A 13,960-nucleotide genomic window follows, 5' to 3' on the forward strand; every position below is an offset into this window, starting at 1 on the left:
ATAATTTTTGTACACCGGCGGCTTAAGCTTTTTCGCCTGAATTCATATAAAGCTGCCGCCTCTTTCTTCGACAAAAGAGAGAGATCCACGTAATTCAGCCTTGATATGTCCAGATTCTGTCCATGCAACCGGTGGAAGAGCGCCACAAGATCTTGTACCACCAAATCTCATAAGAAGCATTGGAACGTTATCGTGAAGCTGTCTAGCCGAGGCCTCTTATCCCCTTTAAAACTTAGAACAGCCCCTTTAATCTCATCTTCAGTAGAAGGAGCATCTGGCAAAGCTTAGATCAGTGAATCTTTTAGGATAGATTAAACACCAATCCAAAATCTAAAGGAAGAGAGGAAAGAAGTAGAACTTTGCGCTATCCACAAAAATATTCTTGTTCTACTTAAATTTTTGTTCTTTTTTCTTTAGTACATTTGCTCAAATTCCAAACCTTTGACCGTCCGGTCGTTCCTTAATGTCGAGCCTGTGCAAAACCGAGGTGGAGACGCAAAACTTATATTCTATAAACAATAATAGTGTTAATGAGGATAATATTTCCTTGCAAATACATGCATGACCAGCCAGGACTCCGGCCGGCCAAATCTAATCTCAGTACATGTAATCAACGAGACACAATTTGGAAGAAGATCCGGACCATGGAACTTGAAGTGTGACCACCTGATCCTCGTACACGAACTCTGCTTCTTCTCCATTGATCCGGCAAGCGGCCGGTCTCACCGATGAGAAGGCCTTCATCTCACCTGCCCCCTTGACTTCAATCATAGCCTTCAACTCTTCAGCGTCGAACGATTGAATTGCGCCACCAGAATTCAGCATGTTCACAAGCCCAATCGGCGCGAATTGTATCGTTTTCTTAGAAGACAGGACCCTCACTGGCGACACCGTAAGGAGCTCGTAGTCAAATGGATCCAGAGAGACATCTACCTTGTCTTCTGGTTTAAGCAGCTTGAGCTTCTTTGCTTGGAACATGTACGCTGCAAATAGCTCCACTCCTTCAAGCGAGATTGGATTCTTCCCATTCTTCCACTCGACATCGGCTGGGCTTGCTGATGCTGTAATGGTGTGTGAGAATTCAGCAGCGGACTTGTTCCTCCGGGCTTGAGGGCTCCAACCTCCTCCTTGGCAATTGAAGGCTCCGAGAACTCCAGCGAACTTCAAAAAGAAGGAAGGAAATATAGGTTCAGCATACACTAGTTCGATTTAATGAGAGACCCGATTAATTTGGATTCGGAGACCATGATAGGAATGTGGAGATATAATTCATCCGGCATTCCCACGTCCAAATAATTGAAATGGAACCAAGTGAAATTGATTCAGGCCATACCCACCCACTGATACTTCCCAAAAATAACAGCTAGGAGTGGGGGACATAGCAGATAGATGACTCACCTTGTTGAGGTTCCAGATCTTGAGCACGGTCTTCCCATCATGTAGAGGATCCTCGAAGAGGCAATCTCTGGTAGGGAGAGCGTAGTGCTCGCAGCGAAGGATTGTACCGTCGGGCAATGCGAGGGTCTTCAAGAGCGCAAAGTTGTGTCGACCGACGGAGTCGCTCGCGTAAATAGGGCCACCGGAGATTGCCCGGGATGCCGCATGGAAGGCTGCGCACGGGTGGTTGGACTGGAACATGTCCCAATCCGGGTGAATGAAGCTCCCCATCCACAGGCTGTTGTAAGCACAGTGGACCATGTGGCAACCTTGCAGCCAGAAGGTGCCGTTGGGGTCCCCTGATGGATCGGTGCACCAGAAGTCATCTCCTGCATCCATTAAGATCAATGGCATGGATTCAGTTTCACGTTCAAAACTAGAAGGCCCATGTCCAGCGGGACTTTAAAAAAAAAAAACAAATAGGGAAAAACTTAGAAACGAAATTGGGCGCACGCACCAACTCGACCGAGGGAGATGGACTCGGTTCCGAGGAACATGAAGTCGTTGCAGTGCTCCATACTGGCAATGGCCCCGTTGCCTTTGAAGTGCCTCTTAATGGAGGCTGTGAGTCCTTTGTAGTAAGCCTTGGCCAGCTCGACTCTGCCGCCATAGTCCTCGCATAGCATCTCTAGTAACTGCATCAAGAAAAAAAAAAAAAAAAAGCCCGATGAGAATTGATATCCAAATTGGATACGCAACATGGGTTTTTTTTTTTTTTTAGGGAGATCATCATGGGTCCGCTAGTTGTCCGACATTTGTCATATGACCTAGTAATTCTACTGCCGACTAATCAGCAAATAGATATCCAAGGTATGGCCGGGTTTGTAGGGCCAAGTGTCGCACTAACATCCATCTAGATGGTGCCACGTGATTGCAACAGAAGAACTTTTCCTTCTTGTTCTATTATTGCCCCGTCTCCCCAAATCCCATTTGAAAAAAAAAAGGAGATAAATATCCCCAACCCCTGGATAACGCCTTCCACCTCTTGACCGTCAACGCTCTTACTGCTAAATATACGATTTGAAGATTGAAAACATGGTTTGATAATTAAGGCAGAAAAGCTAGAAAAGAAAATAGACCCCTTCTTGTTGCTCCAAGCTAGTCTCATTCTTTGCCTAATGTAGGAAGGGTCGATCATTTTATTAAAAAAAAAAAAAATCAAGGTTGCCACAGGTCTTGGTATTGGAGATAATATGGTATGTGGTAACTTGTGGTTTAAGTCATAACTGACCGCCCTAATCCAAAAGAGAGTCATGATCGAGGTGCGTATCACTATGTACCAAAAGGCATCCAGCAAATATTAAATTGTATCCAAAATAAATAAATAAAAATTAAATTGTACCGCCCAAGTTGCAGCGCAACCACCGAGGCTTTTCCACGGCATAGGATAATAGGAATAGCAGCAGATAACATTTTTTTTCCATTTCGGGGCGGGGGATTGGGGGGGTAGTTGGGTGGCTTGGGGAATTGAAATTTAGAGAGGGTTGCGTGGAAGACAACTTACATGTATGACGTCCACCTTGACCCCGTCTATGCCGATTGACTGGAGGTGGGAGTGCATAGCTTCGTACAGCTCGTGGGCCCGCTCCGGTGGGACCAGACCGACTCGGTTGTTGACGATCTTGTCGACCGCCAGGTCCTCCATTGTCATCCGGAGGCCCGGCGAGAGCTTGGGCGTCACAACCTTGGCATCCGGCAGGGCAGGCATCCGGGGCCTCAGCCCTCCCCAGTAGCCGCACAAGGCATGCCACACGTACACATGATCTATGCTCTCGAAGGCCGCCTTCAGGTCCCTTACGAAGGCCCCCATGCCCGTACGAGCAGGGTCTTCCTTGCTCCTGTAGTCGCGGAACTTGTAGTTCTCCCTGAAGTCGATCAGCCTGCAGGGCATCTGCTCCCCTGCCGAGGTTCGGTTCATGCCTGCGCCTTGCTGATCCGCGACCGGATCATCGTCGTCGTGGCAGATGGACTGCCATCCGTCGTCGATAAGCACGAACCCGGGAGGGCATCCCCCGTCGGCGAGGGCCTTCACGCCCTCCCAGACGCCCTCCGGGTGCACCTTGAGGTAGAAGGCATCCCAAGTGCACCATCCGAACTTGTCGATGATGCCTGGAGGAGTCTTGTCCTCGAGGAGGTTGAAGGTCCCTAGATGGGACTGGACGACCCGCATCGCATCCTTGACGAGGATGTAAGGGTCGTCACCGGCATGCATGTACAAGGAGGTCCTGAAGAAGGAGCTCCTGACTCGTGTGGAGCCGCTCTCCACGCAAATGTCCACGTAGTCCTCCTCCCCGGGCTGGAGGGAGGCCCGGAAGGGCCCCTCGATGAGGGGGAGGAGGAGGACGTAGGGCCGCCCGGCCTCGGAGCGGTCGAGGATCATCATCTGGGTCTCGTGCTCCACGTCGCTGCCCTTGCTCCCCACCCAGTGGGTGGTCCACCACACCTTGAACCGGAAGATGCTCATGAAGCGAATGCCGTGGAGCCTCCCGAGGGGCACCACGTGCCGGCTTCTGGAGATTCTGGACTTGATGAAGCCCACGAAGCATCCGCTCGTGTCGACGGCAGCCTTGCTCTTGCAGACGAGGGAGGACGGGGTGATGACGATGTTAGAGGGGATGTCAAGGAGGAAAGGGTGGCGGTCGTTAACAGTGAGATTCCGGCCCTTCAGGGAAAAAGCCGACGACCGAGGGCCGTCGTCGATCCCTGTAAGGATGTTGGTGGAGTTCTTGCTCAGGTTAGGAGCCATGTGTGGGGTGAGACCTAGAAAGAGCTTTGAAGATGAGAGTCTGTCAGTACCAAAAACAAAAAAAAGATGGGAGTCTCTTTTGCTAGTAGGTAGGAAAATCGGCTAGGGATCAAAGCTAACGGTTGCGCTTGTGCAGGAACGCCGGAGCTCTGTAGGTCTATTTATAAGGAAACTCCGGGTCCCGCCGAGGTGTGGTTACTTTGCTGCGCTTCCTACTTTCCCCCTTCTCGCATCGTTCTTTTTTTTGTCCCCTTTCTAAAATTATTTAAAGAATAAAGCGAAGCAACCGAGCGTGGGACCGGAGCCGGATATGGTTATTTGACACCGTCCATCGTACCACCCTTGGGTTTTTTGTTCTATTTCCAAATTATTTATAGAATAAAGCGAAGCATCCGAGCACGTGACCGGAGCCGGATTTCGTGCTTTAGACATGGGACAGTAATTCGGATATGGTTACTAGACACCGTCCAGGGTACTACCCTTAGGACACGTATCTTGCGGTTAAAAATAAACTGTCATGTCGGCGATCTCCTCTCTCTCTTTCTGTTTTTTTTAATGGGGTTTGTCCTGTCGGCGATCTTCTCCGCGTTTTCCTGTCGGCGATCTTCTCCGCGTTTTCCTGTCGGCGATCTCCTCTCTCTCTCTCTCTCTGTTTTTTTTTTTAAATCCGCGCGCTAGTTGGAACTTTCTTCGAAACACTTAACGACGGTCAGCGAATCTCGTTCGGGCCAAATACGAGAGTAAAATGATATGGTGAATAGCTACGTTCAAAACAGTCCATGCGGCTTGTAATTCCGCCTTAGGAAGAGATGAGGGAATTGATTTTACTGAGGCAGCATACAAAATCACTCCATAGCAATCTGTAATTATGTATCCTAGACCAGCTCTACCATTCGACAAGGAAGCACCGGAATGTATCTTAACAACATTACATAGTGAAGGTACCCATGACACTTGATAGAAAAAATATTAGACATGTTGACCTTAGCTTAGATCGACCTTCTTGATCTCGATATTAATCAAAATGAACGATCTTGATGAAATCCGAGCTGTCATTAAGCTCAAACTAATAAAAATCGACAGTTATGGCGACACTGCATGATCGGCATAATTGTCATCGCATACTTTTCATGCGAGACGGTTACTACGTTATTAACGCACAACCGACTGTTATCATATAGTTATGGCACATTGTGCCAAATTAGGTCATGGATCAATATACTACCTGTTGCTGGAAATTGGACCCGGGGGCGGCCGCGAACCGAGGAGGAGGAGCTCCGGCGAACATTGGCGGACGGCGATCCGTCGGCGAGCGGCGTCCTCCGGGGGACCTGCAAGAAGCCGGTGGCCGGGCTTTTCCGGCGTCGGCCCTCCGATGCCTAAGTCAGAGGGGGGCTTAATTTTGGAGAAGAGAGAGGGACTGTATGTGAAGTCCGAAAAATCCCCTTGGGAGGAAGAAGCCTCCTCCCTTTTAGAGGGAGAAGCTCCCCTTTTATAGGGAGAGTGACAGGGTTACCTGTGATGTGACTGGGCGAATTAATGGGTTACCGTCACGATTGGACGTGGGCGTGGAAGTAATGAGTTGCCGTGGATGGCCCATTCCCATTATGGGAGGAGATGGCGTGCAGCCAGAGCTTGCTTGAGGCGCGCAGTGCAGTACATTCTTGGGAATGACGAGGCGTTGACAGTCGTAGCAGAGTATGGTTCCTGATTAATATGTCGTGGCGTGGCCGGCAAGTAAAACATGGTGCGGTAAGGCGGCTGCAGGGCATGGCCGCAGCATATAGACGATGAGGTCGGCCTTCTGAGGTCAGCTCAGCCTTCTGGTCTTAGCCTGCTGTGCTCGGCCTTCTGTGCTCGGCCTTCTAGTCTCGGCCTTCTGTGCTCGGCCTTCTGTGCTCGGCATTCTGGTCTCGGCCTGCTGTGCTCGGCCTTCTGTGCTCGGCCTTCTAGTCTCGACCTTCTGTGCTCGGCCTGCTGTGCTCGGCATTCTGGTCTCGGCCTGCTGTGCTCGGCCTTCTGTGCTCGGCTCGGCCTATGAGCTCGAGCACTTGGATGAGCTCGAGAGCGGAAAAGCCCGAGCACTTGGATGAGCTCGAGAGCGGAAGAGCCCGAGCACTTTGATGAGCTCGGGAGCGGAAGAGCCCGAGCACTTAGATGAGCTTGCATAAGCTCGGCCTGGATGAGCTCGATCTTGCTGACGGATTTGGGTGCTATAATTGCATTTGTGGGGTGGTCCATTTTTCCACCAACACTACCCTATATAAAGGGCTGGCCTGATGATCTTGAAAAAAGAGGCTCATTTTTTGGAGATACATCTTTACAAAATTTCTCCCTACCATATTCTTGCTCTATTGTTTTGATTTAAGCATTGGAGGAATCCCTGCTAGAAACTTTTCGGCAAGTGGACTTTTTATAGGTTCACCTTGAAGGCGACAAGTTCTACCTCGCCTAAGTTTCATCCGACCACACTCAGCTCGATTCTTACCGACCTCAAAGCGAGTTGAGTAGCATCCCAGCCTCGATTTAGAATTTAGCAGCAATAGATTAGCACTTCAGGAAGGGTCAGCTATATCGACACCGAATGAAGGAAGAAATAATCAATATGAGGTTACGAAGGGGTCATGGTGCATCCCATGCCTCGCAGCGCCGTGCTTTGGCCTCATGAGGTTTCATTGCAGAGTCTGGAACACACCCCCCGATATAGCCTGCTGCACTTGTGAACACTAAGCAATTTAATCAACTCGTATAGCAGATACATGCCTTGATCATGGTAATTCAGTGCTTACAACAAATAGCAATGTGGCCGGAACCAATCCGACCAAAACTTAGTTAGCCTAGCCAACACTCCCAACAACCAACGCGTCATATGCACCAACTCAACCAATACACATCATACTCCCAACAAAAAGCTTCACTCCTCATCGCCATCCTCATCCTCGTCGTCAATGTGAAGACTGTTGAAATCCATCTCTAGATAAAGTCGAAGGACTTAAACTCAGCAGTCTTCGAATCCTTTCATAATGGCATTGGTGGCATTTTCAACGGACACTGCCTTGAATTTGTATGAAGAACAAAATTCCTCGACTACTTTAGCGGCCCTCTCCTCGGCTCTACTAGCCATCTCCTTGGCTTTGGCAGCCTCGTCCTCGGCTTGAGCAATTTTTACAAATAGATCTGCTACTCGCTTTTCATATACTAAAAAGGCCTCCCTAGCCTTAGAAAGATACACTATCGAAAATCATCGCGCGAGTCCAAGCATTGGAGGCTTGAGCTGCTACCGACGCGATCTTTTCCTCAACCTTCCTCGTCCTCTCCTCAGCTAGTCGAGCTTGCTCCTCTGCCTTCTCGAAATCGGCCCTCAATTTTGCCTCGACCTCGGCAACTTTTTGCTCAGCAGCCTACCTATTCACCTCAAAATCTGAGACATGATGCCTAAGCATCATAACGACCTCGTACATACAGTAGGCTTCATGGGTATGCTGCATAAATAAAGTGACCAGTATCCAAAGTAAAACACTGAAATTTGGCATAAAAATACTTACTCAAATGACCGAGGTGAAGGTCTCATCAATTAGTTTGTTGACATGAACATACCTTACAATGCTTTTGTCAGCCTGCAATTGTATAGCACGAACGATATCTTTGGCCACCAGAGGAGGCGTCAAGGCTGAGTTGGAGGATTTCACCAGCCACCTTAGAATATAAGACTCGGAGGTAGGAGGAACAGAAGAACTTAGGGCAAAGGATGAGCTTGGGCCGACCCGAGCTAAAGTAGTTGTCTCGGACGAGGACGAACAAGAGCAGCGGATGACGGCTGAGTGAGGATGACCCCTCTAGGGGAGCTGACTTGATTGGCGACACAATCTCGACCTCGGGGTCGAGCTCCACACTTTTGTCCAAGGTTTTAGTGCCTCGGGAACAGAGACTTCGAAAATAGAGGCCTCAGCTGTAGCTTCACGTCTTCTTCTTCTTCTTCTTAGGGGATTCACCCCTAGATGCCGCAGCCACTCTCTTGCGTTTAGCTTTTCGAAACAATATCATCGTCACATTAATAGCGCCTCGAGAAAGCTCTAGAAAAATAATATCTAGAGACAACCCCGATATGATAGCACTTCAAGAAGATCAATCGACACATTAAAACTCTCTTCTACATGTCTTGTTTTTTATCAAAATAATGATACAATTTTCATCATTAGAAGTGGAGGGCAAGTAATGGAGAAGATATTGGACATCTTGACCTCAGCTTAAACCGACTTTCTTGACCTCAGTATTAGTCGAGGTGAATGACCTTAGTGAAAACTGAGGTGCCACTTAGCTCGAGCTAATGAAGACTAGCAGTTATGGCAACACTGCATGATCGGTGTAATTATTGTCGCGTGCTGCTTACACCGGACTGTTATCATATTTTTAACGTGCAACCGACCATTACCGTATAGTTATGGCACATCACGCCAAATTAGGTAATAAATCAATATACTACCCTATATAAAGGAGTGGCCCAAGGATGTTGAAACAAGAGACTTATTTTTGTAGAGACTTCTGTCTACAAACTTTCTCTCTTCCATATGTTGTTCTGTTATTTTGATTTAAACATCGGAGAGTTCTCCGCCGGAAACTTTCCGATAAGTAAACTTCTTGTAGGTTAGCTTCGAAGACGATAAGCCGGCCTCGGATCAGAATTTAGCTGCAACAATACTGATTTTGGGGGGGGGGGGGGGGGGGGATGTGATGGGCTCATTGAGCCGCCAGTAACCCAGACTGTGGATCATTAGTGAAAGATAAAAAAATGGCTGCTTGGATGAATTCATGAGCATACTAGAGAGCAGAGGAGTAGATTCTATTGTGGAGGTGTTGTGTCCTTTGAAAGATAAAATTATTCCTTGAGTTCCAGATGGTCCAGGCAGCGTAGCAGTAACTGTTTTGTGATTCTCAGGGACTTAGGAGCTAGAAGAAAGATCAATTAGAGCCTGCGCCAAGTTGAATTGATATGGAGCAAGCTGAGTCCTTTTCAGAGTGGTCCAAACCTCCACGATTCGTGGGTACAAGTAAACACAATGCTCCACATCCTCAATTTTTTTCAGACACAAGTTAAGGCAGGATCTTGGTTTCGGATCAAACCTCAAGAATAAAGGAACGCTTTACAAGAAAGGCAACCCCCACAGAGTTTCCACCAAAATAATTTAACCCGGAGTGCTGCCTTAAGTTTCTAAATCCAATTAAGATTGAGCTGTACCTCAGAATTTTGACTGTCCATATGTGGCCATACACCTCAGTTGTTTTTATTTTGGGACCTCCATAGTTATACCAAACTAAATGATCAACGCAATGATATCCTGGAAGGGGTATAGTCTAGATTGTAGCAACCAAATCTTGTGAGAGGAGGTTATGCAGCATATCTAAATTCCACATGTCCCTATCAGTGATTAACTGAGGCACCTTCCATTCCGCCTGACTCAAAGAAGAATTGATGGGCATGGAATACCGATAAAGAGAAACCTCGGTCAATCAAGGATCCTGAAGAAGATAGATACTCCAGCCATCACCAATCTGCCATTTGAAGATACACTGCATTTATTTTGCCGTAGAAGAAATGAAACGCTACAGAGGAGAGTTAATCTCCTCTCATTGGTGTTAGGGTCTTGCATCGTTTTTAGGAAGACTAGTATACGTACTCGACATTCACTTAACCCACGGGCGTGCCAATGCCTTCAAGGGCTTCGGTTAAAGACGAGAGGGGGAACGAGAGAAGCCTCTCTCAGACCTTTTCTTAAGCGAAACTTTTCGTTGTGCGTGCCCTGCTCTTCCCATCTCCTCAAAGGTCAAAGTTTGCAGTTGGATTGTTGAACGGTGGTTAGCAACTTAGCATGGGTTCAGTTCCTTTTTCCCTAGCATAAGCGTCTCACGACTTTAAGTGTGTGCCTATGGGGCCCCACCACCACAAATCGCGCAGTCCATGGTCAAGCATTTCTAGATACAAGTCGTGGCCCAATAGCTGGAAGACATGTATCAAGCTCCTTTTCAACTGTATGTTTAAGATAAGGTGGTCGGTTGTTAAATGTTGCCCCGGGTCAGCTAAGACAGAAGGGGATGGAAAGTCAAATGAGGCAGCTATTTCCTGGATGACCCTCCTTGAACCGGTACATCTCCTCAGCAACTCTACCATCACCGCAAACACGTCAAGTGTTGCTTGGCATCATCTTACAGTGGCTAAACACTGCGGCCCAACCGCCGGAGAACATGTCCCAAGGCTGATTTCACATCCCGAGTGTACGTGTCAAACATAAGGATCGCCGGTGGTTTGGTGGCCATGGATGCTGCACGAGTCCTGAGAAAATAAATTAATATATATATAAACGAAAGGAATTAAGTCGATGCTATGACTCTTTTTTTATATTTACACAGTCGGTTCCCAACGTTCACCGGAATATCCTACTTTCGCAACCGTTGGACCGGAGAATGGCCGCCTCGAGATCTACGCACATAAGAATGTGCTTGTAATGCTTTGACTGTGCATGTTGCGACCTAACGGTCGACGTTATGAAGGACGATCAATCACTCTTTCGCGCGAAAGATACACCCGAACGCTGAGTTCGATCGACGAGATTACGTAAAGAAGAGGAACTCGACAAAAGAATACCTCTCCTCAAGGGCAATAGATCCCGTTGGTAATTAAGGCATTGTAACTACTGGAATCGTCCAACTCGTAATAAATACAGTTGAAATTTTCCCCGTGGAAGACTCTATCCAGTTTGTCCAGGTGTCCTCCCTGCAGGCTTCTGTCTAACACCTGCCCATTGGAACCATTCAGTGTCATCCTCTCTCTCTCTCTCTCTCTCTCTCTCTCTCTCTCTCTCTCTCTCTCTCTCTCTCTCTCTCTCTCTCTCTCTCTTGTTTGTTGGTACCTCTCCAACTCTACGGCAAGTTTTGATAAGTTTTATGTTACGCCATTATGATGAGTTTTACATTCCTATTATTTATTTATTTTTGAATCTAATATTGGCTTTTAGATCGTCGCCTGGATATTTTCATGCTTGCATCGAATCTCAAATATGAATCTGGTTCAACCTATACAAGCCTTCCAGTGCATTGGGCCTAAATATATTAAGGTCAGATTCAATTAGACCAATCCAATTAACCATAACAGACGGACCAACTCAAACAGATCATGCTCCATCCACTAAACTGTGCAATTCAAATCCTAACGATTCATGATGAGTTGGCAATGCTCCCGTGCTGCCAGCCGCTCATTCGATATGAGTGCTGCTACCGATTCGCGTTCAACTCTTTTAAGTACTTGGGTGTCAGGTCGGATTAACTTATAAGGCATCTTATTAGCGCCGGGACTCAATTTCCTCTATTTGATTCACACTTGCTAAGGGCGAAATAACTCAAGAACCCGCATCTATATTGTTGAGTATATCTTGAGTTCTAAAAGGTCAGATTTAAATTGATTCAGAATATCAATTCAAGTTCAAATCGATTTAGGGCATCGGTTATATATTGTAATTGGCCTAATCTCAATATTGTAGGAATACAGTTCGAAGCTGAATCAACTTACTCTATTATATATATTTCTTGTAACCCGAAAGAAAAAAAAAGCAATTGACTGATGAGTGACTAATTTTGGATGTAAATGTACTCAAAAGTAATTTGCATGTATGTAGGTTCGATTCTGATTTTGGCCTTCCAATTACAGAACATAACTCATCCAATTTAAATACAATTCAAGCCATATACAAGCTCGACCATTATGCATACTTATACACGAATAACTAAAGCATCAAGGTTTGAAAAAGGAGGTTAGGAGGAACTGCCTAACTCAATTAAGCTTAGACTTTTAGAATTTCTTATAAAAATGGGCTTTCATTGAATATGAAATGATTTTATTTAGATTTATTACATAATACGGGCTAAGTTATTGTCCGAATGAATAATTAAGAAGGTCATAATTAATTTGTAATCATATGGTTATTTTGGGCTCTATTATCTTAGTTATATGGTGCAGCGAATATTAATGTAAGCCTAATTTAGTTAATAGGCTTAGTAGTAAGTGGACTCATTAACATTGCTAACTGAACTAGGTTTCCACTCCACTCATTTATATATACATACATACATATATATATATACATACCTGTAAAAAAATCCTAGGATATCAAGATCATTATGTTCCTCAGGGACACCTATCCCATTGAGAAGGCAGGCATAAAGAAGGAGATGGAGAGGAAGATCTATTCTATTTGTGTGCTTTTTCTTCTTTTACAGGTATTGTTGCAGCAATCTTCAATGGCTGCTCGGGGCTCATAAGGTATGCTTTGATCTTTGATGGATTGATCTATGATTTTTTTTATTTTAATCTTCTGTATGTGGTCCATAAATTCAACATATAGTCTCTATAAACCAATAAACTAAACATTGTTCATTCTTGCGCAAACAAATGATCAAGCCCGCTTTTTGAAATTTCACCAGCTCGAGGATGGCAATTCATTGCCTATAAATCTCTTATATTTGAACGAGGGAATAAACAAATAAACAAGCTTCCAGTCTAAATCTGAAAATCAAAGATAATCGAATCAAGGTAGGACCCCTCTTGTAAATAGATTAGAATCTTCAATGCGACTAGCTTCAAGGACCTTCCTTGGGTCCCCTCCGTCTCCTACCACCTCACATGGGAACCCATACTTCTTCCAGCTGCTGCATTCCCCCCACATTCCTCGACCGACCACAAGAAATCGGTGGGAAAAGAAAACAGTAATAGAAAGCTCCTCCCTCGGCCGATTCCCACGCTGGCATCTTGGAGGACTGGCACGCGTCATGGGAGGACGGGCATCCGAATCCACGTGTCACGTCTACTGACCACTACGTGCAATTCAGCCTGCTGACAACTGTCCAAATCTTTCTTGCAGCAGAGTGTCGGTGGCGGTCTCGGTGCCTTCTAGAGTTTAGTTTGGGTTTCGATGCGGGTGGGGACTCCTCCGGTTCGGTGTGCGATTGAATAGTCCTTTCATTCGCCCACTGTTTTCGGGTCCCACAACTAATCGCGGATGACTCAACTAAGAACGGTTGGGGAGCTACCCACAGGATACGTGCATCCGCGCCGCAGCGGGGCTACGGTATCTCCTTTGCGTCGAGTAGACCAGTTGAATCCATCTCCGCAGTAACAGTGACTGAATAAAACGACTCTTCAAAAGGACGGGGATCAGATTTTTATTAAAAATAATAAAAATATATTTAAGGTTTGATTTGTGAAAAACTTTAATACAATTACAAAGGTAACTAAAATGACATTGTAATAATTATTGAATAAAATTATCAGAACATCACTTTGTCGAACTACTGACAATTATGAATATTCATGCACTGAGTATGGAGTAGGAGTATATGGCAGCAGCACTATCGTGGTTCATTGGTGCTAGTCTAGCAAGATGGTGATGCATCACCAAAACCACCACCATGGAAAGTGATTTGTGGACCGATAACATCTTTTTCTCTATAATTTGTAAGTGATTCAAAATAAATTAATAACAATCAAAGCTGCATCCATGTGTATGAAATTATCAGTTGCATTAAAAATAGTACCTCTAATCAATTGTGAGGAAGCGCTAGCTTATCAAATGGGTAAAGTTTTCGGTAAGCATGTCAGATAACTTAAGACTCAAATTCTGCTTTTGTGGAGAATTAATTATATTAGAGGATAGCTACCCCTTGTGTAGTTCATTGGCATATAAATATAACCTGATCCGATTAAGGAGAAGGAATAAGTTCATTCAATTA

General features: G+C 45.8%; 1 protein-coding gene across 1 annotated transcript; it reads right to left on the reverse strand.

The window, feature by feature from the left end:
* Positions 1–488: 488 nt before the first annotated feature.
* Positions 489–4,527, reverse strand: SIP1 (Raffinose synthase family protein). The gene is made up of 4 exons (XM_008786760.6): positions 2,942–4,527; positions 1,895–2,072; positions 1,399–1,766; positions 489–1,161 (listed from the first exon to the last, which is right to left on the reverse strand). Exons 1-4 carry the CDS (start codon positions 4,181–4,183, stop codon positions 598–600), a joined length of 2,352 nt encoding a protein of 783 aa, XP_008784982.4. The 5' UTR covers positions 4,184–4,527; the 3' UTR covers positions 489–597.
* Positions 4,528–13,960: the final 9,433 nt, after the last annotated feature.

Source organism: Phoenix dactylifera, chromosome 7 (assembly GCF_051530095.1).
Source record: "Phoenix dactylifera cultivar Ajwa chromosome 7, Ajwa_hap1_PhDact_Kaust_v1.1, whole genome shotgun sequence".
NCBI lineage: Eukaryota > Viridiplantae > Streptophyta > Magnoliopsida > Arecales > Arecaceae > Phoenix > Phoenix dactylifera.